General features: G+C 62.3%; 2 protein-coding genes across 8 annotated transcripts in view; one reads left to right on the forward strand and one right to left on the reverse strand.

The window, feature by feature from the left end:
- The window catches only part of KCNAB2 (potassium voltage-gated channel subfamily A regulatory beta subunit 2), a 78381-nt gene extending 68897 nt beyond the window's left edge, over positions 1–9484 (forward strand). For 6 of the 7 annotated variants that reach the window (XM_032863252.1, XM_032863251.1, XM_032863250.1 and 3 more), the window contains 7 exons: positions 446–532; positions 4287–4372; positions 6136–6256; positions 6428–6522; positions 7318–7438; positions 7808–7896; positions 9170–9484. In XM_032863252.1, coding sequence (XP_032719143.1) covers positions 446–532; positions 4287–4372; positions 6136–6256; positions 6428–6522; positions 7318–7438; positions 7808–7896; positions 9170–9259 — 689 coding nt within the window. In that variant the 3' untranslated portion in view covers positions 9260–9484. Of the gene's footprint in view, positions 1–445; positions 533–1350; positions 1396–4286; positions 4373–6135; positions 6257–6427; positions 6523–7317; positions 7439–7807; positions 7897–9169 lie in introns of all 7 variants that reach the window. The other variant, XM_032863254.1, reaches the window with a different exon arrangement.
- Positions 9485–15431: 5947 nt separating this feature from the next.
- Positions 15432–17399, reverse strand: part of CHD5 (chromodomain helicase DNA binding protein 5) — a 56142-nt gene continuing 54174 nt past the window's right edge. The window contains 4 exon segments of the mRNA XM_032863257.1: positions 15432–15928; positions 16476–16529; positions 16635–16749; positions 16874–17037. Coding sequence (XP_032719148.1) covers positions 16522–16529; positions 16635–16749; positions 16874–17037 — 287 coding nt within the window. The 3' untranslated portion in view covers positions 15432–15928; positions 16476–16521.

Genomic DNA, 17399 nt, shown 5'->3' on the forward strand with positions numbered 1-17399 from the left:
GCTCATGCTCTCTCTGGCTTTCTCTCCCTCAAATAAGTTCTCTTTTTTTTTAAATTAAATGATGAGGAGGCTGTGCTCCCCACCCCCAGCCCCAGGCCTTGACTCTGCAGCCCTGTTTTGCCCTGTTGCTAAGGGCTCACTGGTGCGGGGACACAGGCACAGCTTCCCCTCCGTGTGGGATGACCCAGCTCTCCCTGTCACCCCATGGGCTACCTGGGGGACTGGGAGTCCACCCCTTCATTCAGTCACAGAGCATTTGGCCGACAGACCCAACCACCACCAGCTTTGGGGTGTGGGCCCCCTTCAGTCCTGGCTTTTTTTTCGCTCAGGTGGGGCACATCAGGTGCCCACACATGTCCCCACACAGTCCGACAGCTCCTGGCGCCACGGGCCTCGACTCCCTCCTCCTGCTGACGGTGATGGTCCCCTCTGTCCCCTCCCCCAGGTCTGAAGGCCTCCCTGGAGCGGCTGCAGTTGGAGTATGTGGACGTGGTGTTTGCCAACCGCCCAGACCCCAACACGCCCATGGAAGGTAGGTTCTCTCTGAAGGCTGCTACCGCCAGGCCCTGCAGGGCACCCAGGCTGCTGGTCGCAGGCAGCTGGTGGGGGCGGGCGGGGGCGGGGTGAGCTCAGCCGAGGTGGTGGGGGGGGCCGAGGAGGGCCCTCACTGCCCAGAGGTGCGCCCTGGCGCCTCTAGGCTCACGCCCGCCCCGTCCTGGCTTTGGGTCCACGCCTGCTCCCCGTGCCCCCGCCTGGGTTTAGAACTGTGTGCAATGTTCTCTCCTCTCAGCTGTTCATATTCTGCAGCTAAACGAAGTCACGAGATGATGGCTCTTTGCAATGCTGTGTTCCTTTCAGTCACATTCCCGTTCTGCGGGGTCTTTCGCTCTGGGGAATAAATTGTTACTTAGAGGAGGAAAAAAAAAAATGTGCCGCGCTTGGAAAAGCAGTTTGGATTTCTTTGGCCCTTATTTATTCTCCCCAGTCCTGCCAGCTCCGCAGTCCCCCATGCCCCCCCACTCCCCCCACTTCCTGCTTCAGACTCATTTGTGCTTTGCTGCTTCAGGGATTTGGAAAATTAGGTTGTGTTCAAGTTATCTTTCCTTCATCTGTGTCTCTATATATACCGCGCACGCGTGCGTGTATATATACGTGTGTGCGGTGCGGGGGTTGGTTCGGTTTGGTGTGTGTGCTTTGGTTTTTGGGGGGTTTTGTTTTGTTTTGTTTTTGATGAAACGAGTACTCCGTGAAGGAGAGTTGTGCTTCCCTCCCCGCCCTCTGTCATACTGCGCCTCTCAGTGTTCCCGCAGCTATAAACTCTGGTCTCTCTAAATCTTTCTTTATCACCAGGGGACCCATTTAGTTCCTCCAAGTCAAGGACATTCATCATAGAAGGTACACAGTGCCCTTAGCCTGACTATTGACTCCGTGTCCGACCTGCATTTTATGAGACGGTGGTTTTATTTACGCCACTCTCTTGCCCCCCAAGACAAACTTCTCCATAAAATGCATAAAGGAAACATAAGCGCCCTATGAGAACATCTTGCAAGTGAAGGAAAAGCAAAGCGGTGTGGAGCCCCTGCCCCTGCCTGGCCCGCCTGTCATTTCATTCCTCCCCTGCCCCCCCACCCCCGTGCATGACCCGTGCCCACCCGCCCCACCCCCGCCTTGCACTGCCATGATCCTCGGGGTGGGGTGGGGGGGCGGCTGTCTGTCTGCCAGGGCTCCTCTTGATTTGGGGATGCTGTGATCAGCGCCTGAAACCTTGACCCTGGATGGTCTGGGAGAGGGTTGGAGAGACCGGGGGCCCACGGAGCAAACATCAGGGACCCCGGAACATATGGCTTCCAACAAGTCTTAACTTCATGGGGCACATTTGCTAAGCTCCAGCCTCAAGCAGAAGCAAAACCCACCAGAAGCAAGCTGTCCCGTCACAGCCGTCTCCACCATGAGCATCGTGGCCGCGCGTGGTGCTCGCGTCCCCTGGACGGGCTGAGCCACCGGCCGCTCCCCCCACCCTTGCCGTGCAGCCCGAGCCCTCCATCAAAACGGAGTCATTTCTTTCCTTGAACAATACCTCTGCGAGCTGCCAAAACTTCGAGACCTGGAGCAGCCCCTGGCCATGTCTGGTCTCTGCCTGCCCCAAAGCTAATGGCCTGCCCAGGACCCCACACCAAGGGCAGGCCATGGTCTCCCCGGGAGCCAGGCTACAGCCCACAGTGGACGGGCTCCTGCCTGCCAACTGGCACTGCCACCTGACCCCTCCCATGTATTATTTGTGATGAGACAGTAGGTACTGTGGGTTCTGACAGTGGCTGGATGGATTCGGGCCCGCTTCTGTTCAACGGCATTAAATATTGAGGGGAAGAATGTTGTCCCTAGTTGTCCCTGTTCCTGGGGTCACCGACAAGGGCACAGCAGCACAGAGTGCCGTGCTTCGGGTGTGGGCTGCACCCCCGCCGGCCGCTGCCCTGGGACCCCTTCTCTCTCATGCCAGCCTCCAGCTCTCGCAGGCTCCTGCCCTGGTGGCCGGTCCCCCCAGGCCCTTGGGGGACTCCCATCTCTGCACGGAAGGGGCGGTGCAGGAGAGAGCTATGCTCCCGGGATGGACAGGCAGCCGGGCTAGTGGACAGGGGAGTCCCCCACTTCCCTCTCAGGCATGTAGGCCCAAGCCTTGGCTGGAGAGAGCCATGTGATGCTGGCTGGTCACCAGCATCCCCTCAGGGTGTTCCTAAAGAGCGTGACAAGGACAGCCAGCAGGGAGCCTGGGATGTAGGTGGATCCCTTCCTGGGGCCCCTAAGCCTTCTGACGGGGCGGGTCTCCTTCGCCTTGGGTGGTGTTGGCATTCAAACCCCCGCGGCCTGTTGGCGGTCCCCGGGCGTCAGGGCGGGTGTCCAGGCTTCCCTGCCAGCCCTCCTCCTGAGGAGAGGCAGAGAGGAGCCCAGTCCCTGATCTTGGAAGGAAGGAGAGGGCAGGACTGGCCTGCAGGCCTGGAAGCTGACGTGTGATTTTTCAGGGGTCCTGGGTGAACCCCTGACACCAGCATCCCAGAAGCCCCGGCTATCTTAGCTCTCTACTGAAAGAGGGGCCCTCGGCCAGAGGGGCGCCCGAGGACCCAGGGTGGGTGGGAAGTGACGCCCCCAAACAGGGGCAGCTCTCAGCAGGAGAAAGGGCCCGTGCCATGTGGTGGGGGAGCTTTGGGAACAAAGCCTGCCTTCTTCCTTCCTTGGGCTCTCCCACCCCCTGCTGTCTCGGGGACCCCAGCCCCCACCCCCATCTCGGCAGATGAGGAGCCGGCCACCTGGGGAGACACGGGACTTCCAGGGGTCAAGGTTGCTGCTTCGTTTCTGGACACACTTGTTCTTCAGCCCTACTTCCCGCCCTGCCCTTGGCCGTGGGACTTGCAAGCACTGTATGGGTCAGTGAAGGATCTGACGAGTAGCCCTTCCCCCTGCAAAGCTGCGAGACAGTTCGAAATTTTTCAGCTGGAGGCCAAGTCTGTTTTAAAAACCACAACGTCCCCGTGGACGGAAACCGCCTGGCGTGGGAGTGGTGGGAAGGCTGTCACCGGCAGATTTTTATTTCTCAAAAACTTTTCCGAGTACTGGGAAGAATTGATCGTGTCGCGGGGGTGAGGCTCCCCTGCCTGACACCGGGCGGGTTTGAGAACTGGGGTGGATACAAACAGGGCTTTCCGTGTCTACTTCCGGCTCTGGGGGACACGAGGGGAGCTCCCCTCCGCAGCCCCCATCCTCTGGGAGCATCCAGGGCCCCGCCCTGCCCTTGGTCGTGACAGAGGCCGCTGTGACCTCTCCATTCAGTCTCAGATCCCAGTGCGAATCTGGCATAGCCTGAATCGGAAGACTTCCTGATGCCTTTTGCCGGTCTGTTTTGTCCCCAAACAAGAGAACCCGCCCTCCCCACTCGACAGTCCAAACCCACATTCTCTGATCTCACCTTTCCCTCGTCACTCCAGTGTGCCACAGAGACGCCACAGTCCGTCTAGAACCCGCTTTTCAAAGATCCTTTACAAAGACTTGTAACTGTTTGGGGAAATTGTTTCCGAGACCAGCTTCTTGGATTGTGGTTCGCTTTTCTTCCCGGGGTCCCTGAACGGCCCCACCACACCCAACTTTGGAGCCAGGAAGTACACTGCTTGCAAGACACCTTTGCAGCTCCCCCCTCCTCCCGGTGCCCCAACTGTATTTGCAGAATGTCCCCAGGCTGCGCCCCACGCTCCTGGCCACCTGACCCCCGACCCGCAGTTTCCGTTCTCTCCCTGCAGAGACCGTGCGGGCCATGACCCATGTCATCAACCAGGGGATGGCCATGTACTGGGGCACGTCGCGCTGGAGCTCCATGGAGATCATGGTACGGTGGCGACCTCTCCGCGTGTGTGGATCCGTGGAACGTGGGCTCCCAGCCCCCTTCTAGGGATGAATGGCAAATCTAGGGCCACTGGTCCCCATGGCACGGATAACTGACTGGCTCCTACAGCGAGGGAGGGTTTGGTGACGTGTGGCAGCTACCTCCGCAGGCAGGGCTCTTGAATCCCAGCACTGTGTGACCTTGGGCAGATGGCTTGACCTCTCTGAGTGTGGTTTCCTCACCTGTAGAACAAGACCACTAGGACGACCTAGCTCCTCCCCCCCCAGGAGGCTGTTCTGCGAGAACAGGTGTGACCCTTTGCAGACGAGCTTGGGCTCAGCCACCGGCCCTGAGCTTCTGCGATGCTCCTGCTGCCGTTAGATTTGAGGGCTCGTGTGGACTAACTCCCATTTAATCCTCACAGCACCCTACAGGGTCAATGTTGCTGTCATCCTGTGTTTCCAATGTGGGTGTTGAGGCACAGAGAGGTTAAGTAGTACACCCAGGGTCACCCAGCACGTGCTGAGGTCAGTCTCCAAACTGCAGTTCTCTGGGCCTGGGCTGCCTCAGAACATGAGCCGCGGCTGGGAGCCCAGCTTCCATCTCCTAATCCCTGATGTTTCCCCTCGCCCACACTTTCAGGAAAGCCTCTCCTCCCCAGTCCCTTCCCTCCAGGGAGCCAGCAGAGACAGAGGCCAGCGGATGTTTCTTGGTATTTCTGGGTACCCCAGAAGGGTCAGCAGGGTGCCCCCCACCCTCAGAGGCAGGCAGCTGGGAGCCCAGGGGTTTGGAGAGCAGCAGTCTGGGTCTTGCCAGGACCGTCTCCAAGCTGACCTTCCACCCCTGCTTCCAGATGCCCTCCCAGCCTCCACCCTTCCCATGCTGCTCCTCCCAGAATTCCCCACATCCTGGGGTCCTTGGGAGGGGGTTTCTCCTCTGGTGAGTCCCAGCTTTCTGCTTGTTCAAAAATATTAAGCAGAATTTCCAAGTTAACACAATTCTAGATGCCGGCGGTTTTCATCTGCCTTTGGCACTGGCAGCATTTTTGAGCATGTGGCGTTTTCCCGAGGCTGCCTGGAGCCAGCCCGGAGCTCACCGAGCTGTGTCTTACCCCGATTTTACAGATGCAGTAGCTGAATCTCAAACCAAAGGGGAAAGGGCGTCTCCCGCTGGCAGGCAGGGCTTCCCCGTAGTCTGTCTGGAGACCTCAGCCCTGGCTCACGCCCATCTGGTGGAAGCGGAGGGAGAGTCTCCGGAGTCCGGGCCTTGAGCTCTAAGTCCCAGAAATGGGCCACTGCCGGCCACTCTCCCCTCCTGGCGTAGCATTTCCTGCCACGGCCACTGTCATCCCAGGGCTGGGGCTCTGGAGTCGTGACCCTGATAAAAACAGTCACCGCACAGCAGGCAGGCACTGTCCTGAAGGCTGTGACCAACGTCAGCACAGATGGGGAAACTGAGGCAGAGAGGGGCGAGCTCCTTGTCCAAGGCCTCCCAGCCGATAAGTGCCAGAACCCGAGTCTCTCTGCTGAGTTGTGCATTCCCCCCGTGCCTTCAGCTGTGGGGTTCACCCCCTTTCCCAGTAGAGGGGGTGGGGGGACAGGCTAAGTTCCCCAGGAAAGCCATGAATCTCCCCAGAGAGGGGCAGCGGGGAGGGCAGGCGGGCCAGCTGCTTCCCGGGGAGGCTTTTGTGTCTCCCGCCCCTGCTCCCCCGGGCAGCCCTCAGACCTGCTGACGGCGGGGACCTCCGTGGCCCGTTTGCTCCCTAGGAGGCCTACTCCGTGGCCCGGCAATTCAACCTGACGCCGCCCATCTGCGAGCAGGCGGAGTACCACATGTTCCAGCGCGAGAAGGTGGAGGTGCAGCTGCCCGAGCTCTTCCACAAGATAGGTGAGCTCCTCCGGCCCCGCCTCTCCCCTGTCCCTTGCCCCCCGCCCCCCAGTTCCTCTTCCCCCTCGCCCCCCAACCCACCCCTCCTCCTCTCTCCCTTGCTCTGTCCCATCACCCCCGCCCCCTGCATTGGAGCCCTGGGCCTGACCTCGCCTGGCTTTCCTCTCCCAGGAGTGGGCGCCATGACCTGGTCCCCTCTGGCCTGCGGCATCGTTTCCGGAAAGTACGACAGTGGCATCCCACCCTACTCAAGAGCCTCCTTGAAGGTGAAGGAGCGGCCAGGCTCGGGGGAGGGGATGGGCAGGCAACAGGCATTCGGGGTGGACGGGACACTTTGGGGGCGGAGCCAGGGCAGGGGAACCAGAGCCCGCCTCTGGAAGGGCTGCCCCCGTCACAGGATTGCCCTGGCTGCAAACGCTTCCAATCCCTCGCCAGCCCCACCACGCCCCACCCCCAAGGCCTGGGCCGGGTCCACACGTGCTGTTTGGGATGGCCCCTGCCGCAACAGATACCCCCTGCTTCCTTTGCTCCCCGGAGGTGATCCAGAACAAGTCCCCCCACCCACACAGACACATCTCTGCAGTGGGAACGCGGGAGGGTCTCCAAAAGGCAGGGTTTGGGGGAGGAGGAGCAGGCAGAGAAAGGCCTACCCAGGTCAGGGCAGATCCAGCCCCAGAGCCCCCTGCCTCGGGTTCGAGGATGGCCTGTCCACCCCACTCCTGCGCAGTCCACAGCAGAGTCAAGGAGTCCCCTAGAAGGCACTGCAATGTCAGGGTTGGGGGCAGCTGAGACCACAGCTCCCCAGAGCTCTGGTCTCGGGGCCAGAGGCCAAAGCGTTCCTTCCCAGGCTGCCAGGCTCCTCATCCTGGCTCAGGGGCCCGGCCTCAGCAACCCCACAGACTCTGGGCTTCCCCTTCAATGGGCCCCGTCCTTCCAACTGCCCAGCTCTGTTCTACAGGGGGCACGGCTGGTCTGGGGGTGTGGATGCTGTGTCAGCCGTCTGCAAACACGGGTCCAGGTGACCTGCCCTCACCTGTGTGCCCTCCACACCCCACCATCAGGGCTACCAGTGGCTGAAGGACAAGATCCTGAGTGAGGAGGGCCGGCGCCAGCAGGCCAAGCTGAAGGAGCTGCAGGCCATCGCCGAGCGCCTGGGCTGCACCCTCCCCCAGCTAGCCATAGGTACGAGGACTTGGGGGGTAGGTTGACTGTTGTCCCGGGAGCCATGTCAGGAGTCCCTGAGGGCCGGGGCCGCTCCCCCCATTAGCCAGCCAGAGGTAATGGGGCTCCAACTTTCATGGGGAGAGAAGCATGGGGGGGTCATCCCTGAGCCCGGGGGCCACCTCTCCCCCTGGAAGCAGTTGGTGCCAGGGCTCTGCCAGAAGCCTGTCCAGTCCCGGGCAAGGCCCCCCCCCAACATGCTGGACCCTCCCAGACACCCTCAGCACCACGACCAAGAGGCCGGGTCTCTGTGGCCCCATCAGAGACAGGGCAGAAGGAGGGGCCCCTGCACTGGCTGTGTGTCCCTCACCTCTGGTCTTCCTGCCCCAGCCTGGTGCCTGAGGAACGAGGGGGTCAGCTCCGTGCTCCTGGGTGCTTCCAGCGCGGACCAGCTCATGGAGAACATTGGAGCCATACAGGCGAGTTGGGAAGGGGGTTGCTGGGCGTGTCCCCCCCAGGCCCTAGGGCCGAACTCAGGGTCCCAGTCAGTCCTTGGTTCAGCCTGTGTTTGTTGGGCACCTCCCGTGGGCCAGTTCTGCCGTGAGCATCTGGGCTACCGCAGAGCTCCCTTAGAAGCCGCTCTGGAAGAGCAGACGGGGCACCGAGCGCAGGCCTGGAGGACAGGAGACTCTGACAGGCCCTACAGCAAGGGCAGGGCTAGGGTTAGATTTGGGGGGCGCAGGAGGGCCGTGGTGCCGTGCACCCAGGCTGAAGGGGGCCGTGGGGTAGGCTTGCTGAGAAAGTGACCTGCGGGCAAAGGCTCAGAAGGTGTGACGGTGGGGAGTGGGACCTGCAAACACCTGGAGGCGGGGCGGGGCACCGGTAGGCGGGGCCTGAGATGGAGGGGGCAGGGTCTCGAGCAGAGGGGGCGGGGCAGTGCCCAGGGGCTCTAGGGACTTGGGTGGTTGTTGAATGAGACAAGAGCAGAGGAGGGACCCAAAGCCCACCTACATTTTTTTTTAAAGAATTTATTTATTTATTTGTTTCTTAAAGATTTTATTTATTTATTTATTTGACAGACAGAGACCACAAGTAGGCAGAGAGGCAGGCAGAGAGAGGGGGGAAGCAGGCTCCCTGCTGAGCAGAGAGTCCCAGGACCCTGAGATCATGACCTGAGCCGAAGGCAGAGGCTTTAACCCACTGAGCCACCCAGGCGCCCCCCACCTACATTTTAAAAGGATCCCTCTCTTCCTCGCTGTTGAGTGGAGGAAAGGCTTTAGGGACCGGGAGGGGGCGCAGGGAGATCCTCAGGGAAGTGACCTGCGCAGAGAGGTTTGGATCCTGGATCTTCAGGAAGGTGAGGCCAACAGGACAGAGGCACGGTCAGAGGCAGCCTGTGGGGTTCACCTGGACGGGCGGCCTTGCTGTTGGCTGAAGTAGGGAAGGCTAGGAAAAATAGTTTGGGGGTGCAGAAGTCAGGTGTCTGGCCCTGGAATCTGTATTTTGGGCCTTCTAGATGGTTCTAGAGCACTCTGGAGCTTGAGGCGCAGAGATAAACCCCAGGGGGTGTTCCTCTCTGCCCCAGACCTTCTAGAACACGGAAGCAGCATAGCCCACCTCTGCTTCTGCAGAAGCATGGTGTGATGAGGCAGGACAGGCTGACGGTGGCCAGAATATTGTCACCCAGCCTCCCCTGCAGGTCATGCCAGTCCTGTTGGTGGGATTCTAATTAGCTCTCGTCCTTGCACACAGGTCCTTCCGAAACTGTCGTCTTCCATTATCCACGAGATTGATAGTATTTTGGGCAATAAACCCTACAGCAAAAAAGACTACCGATCCTAAGAAGCCCCCGGCCGCTTGCCTGGACACTTTCATTCCCCTCCTCGTCTCTTGTTCGCTCGCTTAAGCTGTTTTGAAGCCAAGTCCGGGGTGTGGTTTGCCTCAAAAAGAAAACATCACGGCGAGATGTCCTTGGGGAAAAGATCTCAAAAGCTGCTGCAAGACGCCATTCGCTGCTTCGCGGACTGAATTCAGATCCGTCCGGGGAGACCGCACGGACGGGGCAGGGTGCTGCAGTGCTCCCGCCCGAGCCCGCCTGCAGCCTCTGCTCACCCCCCAGGAAGAAACCACTGTCGCTGCTCCCAGCCTCAGCCCTTCCCAGAGACACCTCTAGTCCAGGCCAGGCTGAGACCCGGCTGGGTCCTGGGGGCAGCAGGGCTGGCCTCTCCTCTCCTGAGAGCCCCCAGCTGGTGTCAGGGTGGGAAAGAGGAAACCAGGTCTGGCTCTTCCCGCAGTGCCCTCCGCTGGGGCACTGGACGTAAGGCGGGGCCTCCCCGGTGGGTATCTCCTTCACCTCCCTCTTGTTAAGGGCTCCCGGCGGCTCCCGGCGTTTTACGTTAGGCCTGACCCCAGATTCCTTCTGCAGCCCCTTGAGCACCACAACCTGCCCCCCACGGGTCTCCCAGGGGCCTTCCGAGCTGTACCTTGACCCCCAGCAACCCCCTTGCTGGCAGGGGCCGAGATCCAGGGGGACCCACTATTGAGTGGGGCCCACGGGAAGTTCGGGGGTCTAACCGAGCTCATGGCTCTGCCGGCTTCCTCCCTGCCCACAGGCCATGAACCCCGTGCCCAGAGCAGCCCTGAGCACTGGGGAGGGGCACGACAAGCAGGCTTCAGCCCAGGTCCCTCCAGGCCCCCAGCTGCCCTCCTGGCCAGGTGCTCTGTCCCACTGCCCCTCAGTCCTGGCTGCAGAAGGCCCTGAGGTCGCGGGTACATAGCTGGACTGTGGCTACCGACCACATTCAAAGGGGTGCACCTTGGCTCTACCTGGGGGTGGACTTCGGGTCTGCACAGAGACCACACTCAGGCCCATTCAGGGAAGGTGGGTCCCTGGGGGTTCCTGTGCTGCATGCCCCGGGGCTGGGGGACCCAAACGTCTAGCAGGAGCTCCCACAGTCTAGAAGACCCCAGGATTCTCTCCCCGGAGCCGTGCCTTCCTCAAGGCCTCCTATCCGGTCGGGGTGAGGCACCCCGTGTGAGGGGGCTAAGTCTGGGTGCCCCCAACCTCCACTCACCCCCTTGTGAAGAGGTCAAGACCTCTGGAGTCAGTGGTTCCCTGCTGCGCACCACCACCCCCCACCCCGCCCCAGCCTAGAATAGGCCGATGACAGGGAGTTGGGAAGGACGGACAGAACTGACAGACACAGGCTGGGAAGGTGGAGGACGGGAGGGGCCGGCGGCCAGGAATCCCAGTGCCCACGGCCCCAAGCTATGGGCCTCTGCTGGCTAGGTGGGGGGCTGGGGCTAGGAGCCCACGCCGCCGTAGGAAGCCTGTGTGCCTCCAGTCCGGGCAGCTCCTCATCCCACCACCCCGCACACCCTCACCCATCCAGGCCTGCTTCGCCCTTAGACGGGCCACTGTCGGAGGAGCTTCTCCCTGCCATTCCCAGAGGGCCTGCTGGCCCGTCCTGGCTGGGCTGAGGCCTCGGAAAGCCACACGCACAAGCAGGGAGGCGGGGAGGGACACAACTTCCATTCCTGACATTTGTGCTGACCCTGGAGTCTAGAATCCTCCCCCCTCCTCCCGGACTAGGCCCCTGGGGGTTCACCTCCACCAAATCTACAGGCTGCACACTGTGGGTGTGGGGAGGGAGCGAGCCTGTCCCCGCAGGGCACCCCTCCGGCCTGTGGCCAGAGGGACCAGGTCGCCCACCCCTCATTGGGGGAGTGGTTGGGCCCCCTTCACATGGCTGCCCCCAGCCTGCCCACTGCGGAGGATGGACCATGGGTTGCAGTGGGGCCCAAGGGAGGGGCTGCTGCCCCCCTTAACCGGAGCCACACCTGGGAAGGCCACATGTCTGCCAGAGGGTGGCCTTCAGGGTTTAGCAGGGCTAAGGCCGAAATGCCCATTGCCAGGACCCAAGCAGCTTTCCTGGCCCCGGGAGTGCCGTCCACAACCCCGTTCTGAGGGGTCCTCTCTTTTCCACGGTCACTGGCAGGGAGGACAGGGCTCTGCTTCCTGGGGGAGGGCCCCCGACTTAGAAGGGGGCTGGTGTGGGGGAGGGGGTCGGGGGCGTCCCAAGGGCAGCTATATTCTGGAGACAGAAGGCCAGGCAGAGGCAGGCCCTGGAGTGGCCCAGGCCCTACCAGGAGGGGCAGCTCCCCAGGAGCCCCAGCTGACCCCCAACCAGCCTCTGGCCCTCCCCTTGGGGCAGACCCCTGGGGAGTGCCCCACACAGGACAGGACAGAGGCCCAGGCTGAGGGCAGGGCTGGGCTCAGTCTCCTTTGCTGACACGCAGGAGCCCCCATCATTTCTCATCCCAAACCCCAAACCCCGCAGGAACCCGAGGTCCTGAGGAATGAGAGAGGGGTGGACTCCATCTTCTGTCCTCTTCCCCTCGTGTAAATAATGTGCTTTTCTTCTCTCCCCTTTTTTTTTAATGACCACGGCTCCTCAGCTAACCGCACTCCCAGCTGTAGGCGGAGACCGCCTCATGCCTCCTGCTTCCAGACACAGCTGAGATACAGCCACTGTATTTATGGAATGACAAATAAAACCCCAGCCTGTCGGGGGTCTGCGGCGTTCTGCTCCTCTCGTTTCCAGGGGCCCGGCTGTGGGCAGCGGGGAGGCGGGGGGAGGGCCTGGGGGGGATGCTGCCACCTGCAGGGCCCAGCAGCCTGGGGCCCCCTGAAATCCTGACCCTGGGGCAAAGGGTCCAGTTGGGGAAAAGGGCCCCAGGGGAGAGGCTGAGACTGGGGACTCTGAGGCCCCCCATAGCCTCACGGGGTGATTCGGGGACAGGGGTGCCCCCTACCACCCACCACACACACATTCTCTGTTGCTGGGAGGCAGCCGTGCTCTCCGGGTGCAGGGAGATCAGGATCCAGTGAGACCCACAGGTGCCACTGGGGGCTCAGGGTTTCTCGGATACCGTGTTGTGTCTGCATCTGGGGGTCCAGGCAGGAAAGACAGGCACCACCCCCTCTTGGGGCTCCCCTTTCCCAGCAAGCCCCTCAACTTCATGAGGCCATGTCTTCTCAGGCAGGAGATGACTTTGGGTTACCTCCCCCATCCCCCAAAGGCCTCCTCCATCTCCAGCTCCCACCCTCATCCCAGATGAGTGAGAATCTAGGAAAACACTTGGATTGAATCCTTTCCCAAAGGATTTATTAAAACACAGAAAACCAAGACACACACACAGAGTACAAAGTAAAGGGGATTGTGTCAGCCGCCGTCCCTCCCTGTCCAGCCGCCCACATGTCCTGCCAAGGACTGGACAGGTTGCCATTCACAGGGGCTTAGCTTCCAGCTCCAGCCCCTTGGCCAGGACCCTCCCAGCTGGGACCCTCCCAACTCACCCCAAAACCCCTGGTCCCTTTGCTGGCCAGGGGTCTGGCCCCCTTCGCTGGCCCAGATGCCATCCGACGGGGGCGGGCTTTCATCCCCCCACACTCCCAATGCACAGGGGGTTAGGACCGTTCCCTCATTTCCAGCACACAGGAGCCAAGGGGGGCTGGGGCTCCCCATCTCCATGTCAGGGGTTCGGGACATACAAACACACCCAACAGGCCCTTTCTGGGTTATCTCACCTAAAAAAATACTTTTGTTTAAAAAAAATCTGAAAACTAAGAAAAAAAACCCAAAACACAACGCCAATGACTTTGGGCTGATGCACCACGACCTGTAAACTTGCAGAAATATAAAATGGGGCAGGAGCCAGCTTCCTCGCCAGAGACCGCGGTGGGCACAGGACAGCGACAGGCGCAGCGGCGCGGGGGGTGGGGGGACCAGAGTCCAAGGCCAGGCCAAGACCTCAGCCCCCCACCCCCTGACAGAGCCCCGCCCTTCCCAGTTCTGGAGGCACTCCTACCCTGAGCCCACCCTCTACATGACCATCTCGTGCCCTGGGACCTGACACGGGAGCAAGAGCTACGGTGTCACTGCAGCACAACGTGGCCAACCAGTGTGGAGCGGGGAGGCCCCAGAGGACCCCGGAAAGGGACCCCCGAAGAGCAGGAGGGGGGCACCTACACCAGCTGCGGGTGTCAGCAGGACCTCGGTCGCAGCCTGCAGAAAGCGAAGGAGCCCCCGAAGGTGGCTTGCAAGGAGGGTCCCCTCCCGGGGAACACACTTCCAGGGCAGGCGTGTGCGAGAGCGGGGCCTTCTGGACACGCTCGGTCCAGCCCGAGCTCCCCTCGTCACCTGCGAGCCCAGCAGGTAATGCTTTCCGAAACCATGGCCCAAAGCCTACTCAGCACTGGTTTAAATAATAGGGTGGCTGGAAACTAAAACGCGGGCTGCCGCTGGAGGAGTCTGTCTGTGCACAAAGTCCCTCCTGGTGCCAGCAGCTAAAACCAAACCCAGCCCAGAGAGGCCGCAGACCGAGAACGCCCTGCTGCCCCCCCGCCACCACTCGCGGCAGGAGATAACTGGTAAACTAACAAGAAAACAGTCTGAGATCCATTTTCCTCTCCCAAACCAGCCGACCGGAAACCCACTCCCCAACGCCCCCAAGCCTGCCTCTTGGGCCTCCGGATGCCGGTCATAGAGAGCTGAGCCCTTCCCAGACCTGGCCATCGCAGACACCCAGTAGAGGAGGGGAAGGCCTGGCATGGAAGCAAAGATGGGGGGCAGAGGGAGGCTGACAGCGGGGGGACCACTGGCCCTTGGGGCAAGGCAGTGGAGATGGGGGCCTCCTGGCTGGACACTCAAGACCCAGTCACTGTGGCCGGGGGAGGCCAGCACTGTCCCCAGTGAGGCCAGCCACCGGGCTACCCAGAGGTCTAGGAGGGGAGTGTCTCAGGGCTCTGGGTTGGGAGAGGGCTCATGCGGTCACCTTGCCTGTGCAGGGAGGCACCGCGGGAACCCCAGGGGACTGGGGCAGGCCTGCCCCAGAAGGCGGGGCCAGCACTGCTGCACACACGTCCTGGAAACCTGTGGGCCATCCTCAGGACTCTGCCCATGGGGCTGGGGCCGGGCCAACTCAGCCTTAGAGGTTCTGAGACTGAAGCGAGGGGACACCAAGATGAAAAGGCTTTGGGGTCCAGCCATCAAGGGGTTTGGAGAGAGCCATTTACAGAGGACACCCGGGACTCCAGAGGGCTGACTGATTGCCCAAGAGGCCCCCAGACAAGCCCCCGAATCTCGGCCCCTCCTGGATTTCTGTAGCCAGGACACTTCCCCAGGAACCCCCACTCTCAGAAAGCTTGGAAGGGAAAACCCTTCCAGTCTGAGGCAGGCAGAGGAGACATCAGACACAGGCCCAGGGCCTGGCCCACAGCTCCCCCCAAGCAGGGGCCCTCGCGGGAGACCACCAGCTGAGTGCAAGAAGGGGGCCTGTAGAGGTTCCCCAGAGTAGACGAGGCAGGAGGGCTGGACGGCCATCAGGCAGTCCCCAGCCTCCAAGCCCAGCTGTCCCCAGGCCCTCTGACAACACCGCTGTGACCAGATCAGGGCCTCTCCAGGAAGAGGAGGACAGGGCTAAGTCCGGGCCCCAAGGGGTGGCCCAGTTTCCTTGCATCTGTGGCCGTGAGACTGAACGGGGAGCGTGTAACTAGAGGGGGGTGTGACGGGCCTCCCAGGGCACAGAGCAGGACCAGGTTTCCGGGGCCCCTTCCAACAGAGGGCAAGCCCCTTCCCGCAGAGTCTGAGACTAAGGCTCTCGCAGCCGCTGTGGGACATGCACAGGATCCTCCCCTCCCTCCCAGGAGCACAGGCCGCGTGTGACCTGCCATGCAGCACGGCAGGCGACAGAGGCCCTGTGCCGCTGCTAACAAGTCCAGGGCCTGCAAGACGTGCTGGGTCAGGGACAGACACCTGCTGATGGGCGCTCCTCCCCCACCTAGATAGCACATACCTGGGGGCCTCCAGCCCCGGCAAGAAGTGGGGAAAAAACACCCCTAGCCCCGGACACCAGCCAAGATCTCTACCTGGGGGCTGGGCAGCCACTCCCCAGTCCTGACCTATCCAACACTGGGGAGCCCCGAGGGGTCGGGGGGATGGGGCAGAACACGGGCAGTCAGGCCACACAGATGGGATGGGGTGGGCAGGGGCACCCGGAGGGCTCCCCAGGCGGGCTGGGTCCACAGGGCGGCAGCCGGGTTTCCAGGCTCTTCCCTTGCAGTCTGGAGCCCGCTGGCAGAGAGACATGAGGGCCGCAAGCAGGCCCCTCCAGTACGTCCGTCACTCAACGCTTACATCAAGACAGACTCGTTCAAGTCTTCAACAGGAAAGTGCAAAAGATGTACAAGTAAATGAAATCTCCTCTAAGAAGTTTTCCAGCAAAGGTGGCCAAGGGGCACGTCCCACTGTGGGGTGGGTGTGATGTTGGGTGGGACGCGGACACGGTGGTGAGGCGGCACTTCCGGGCTCCAGCCCAGCCGGGCTGGGCCTCATCCCCCGTGTGATGGCATGACTCGGTTTCCCTTTCCGTCCCAAGGTGGCATGGCTCCTAAAAAGGCAGCAGCTGTTCTCTCCTGGGGGGGTCGGGCAGGTGACCCGGCAGGCATGGCTGTAAGAGGCCCAAGATGGTCACCCCACTGAGCGGCCGGGTCCTCGTTGGGAGACCCCACCACCTGTCCCCGCCAACTCCCGTCACAGGGCGCTCCCAACCCAAGACCTCCCTGCCACACTCCGAGGGCCAGAGAGGCCGAGGAAGAGAGCATTCTGAGGGGACCATCAGCCGCGAAACCCCCAGCACCCACACCCCCAAGCAGCCGTTCCTACAAGGACACACAGGGCTCAGGGGGGCCGGGGGAAGAGGCCCAAGTGAACTGGCGGTTTCTCGGGTGTGAGCTCCTCTCTCCTTACCCCCTCCGACCCCGAGCCACCCCGCTTGCCTGGGCAGGGAGCTTATGTCCTGGTGTGCCCGCCACCCCGCCAGGAAGCGGAGGCCGACCAGTGCAGACCGGGTTTGGGGCCGGCTCACTTCGGTGGACACAAGTGTGCACGGACACGCGGGAGCACACCTGATGGCCTCGGGGCTGACCCTGGCCCGGCCTGACTCACCAACCCCAGGAGGGGGACAAGGGACAGCAGGCGTGCAGGTGCGGGCTTACCTCAGCTGGAAATGAGCACTGCGACAGGGGGACAGCGCGGGGACAGCTAGATATCTGTGAGAGAGACAGAGAAGCTCGGCTTGCCTGGGCTGGCAGTGGGCAGGCCGGGCCCCCGAGGGGCGCCCCTGCACGTGCTGCCCAGAAGCGGCGGGCACCTACCGGTCACATAGGGCCCCAGGGGCATCTGGTTGTAGTTGACAATCCCTCCCGGTCCGGGGCCCCGGAAGTTGGGCCCAAAGTTGTTGTTGTACATCTGGGAGTTGCCGAAAGCGCCCTGGAGGCAAGGACCCAGGTTTAAAGGTCGTAGTCCCACACCCCCTCCCCTCCAAGCCCCAGCCCGGGGGCACCCAGGGCTGGCGGGACAAGGGACCGGGCTGGACGTGCGGGCCGAGCCTGACCTGCTGGATGGTGGGGTCGCCGGCCCGGTTGGTTAGGCGGCTCAGGATGCTCCGCTCCGACATCTGGAGGCGGGCGGCCACGGGGGGGATGCGGGACAGCATGGAGGGCAGGCGTGTCACGTCGGCCTTCATGTCGCTCAGCAGCTCCTCCAGCTGGTTCAGGACTGCAGGAGGGAAGGGGGGACGCGGGGGCGCTGCTGACCACCAGCAGGGTGATCACACTCCGCAGGCCCCGGGCACTGAGGGCGCGTCTCGCCTGGCCCGCCGGGCCCACGAAGAGGAGATGGGCTCCCAGACGGGCCACCAGGGCGAGCAGCAGGTTTCCCCGGGGCCCCGAGGGCTGCGGATGGGAGAGCCAGAAACCAGGATTCCGCTGGGCCCTCCGCCAGCCCCCCAGCTCCCAGGGAGGCCCGCGGCCCTGGCCCAGCGCTGCCTCAGGAGACATGTCCCAGACACAGCAGGGTCCAGCAAGTCCAGGGCTCTCGTGGAGCTTGGCCTTGGCTCCCCCGGCCCCTCCAACCAGCCT

The sequence above is a fragment of the Lontra canadensis genome, unplaced genomic scaffold, assembly GCF_010015895.1.
Source record: "Lontra canadensis isolate GAN:19392208 unplaced genomic scaffold, GSC_riverotter_1.0 scaffold25, whole genome shotgun sequence".
In the NCBI taxonomy this organism is placed as follows: domain Eukaryota; kingdom Metazoa; phylum Chordata; class Mammalia; order Carnivora; family Mustelidae; genus Lontra; species Lontra canadensis.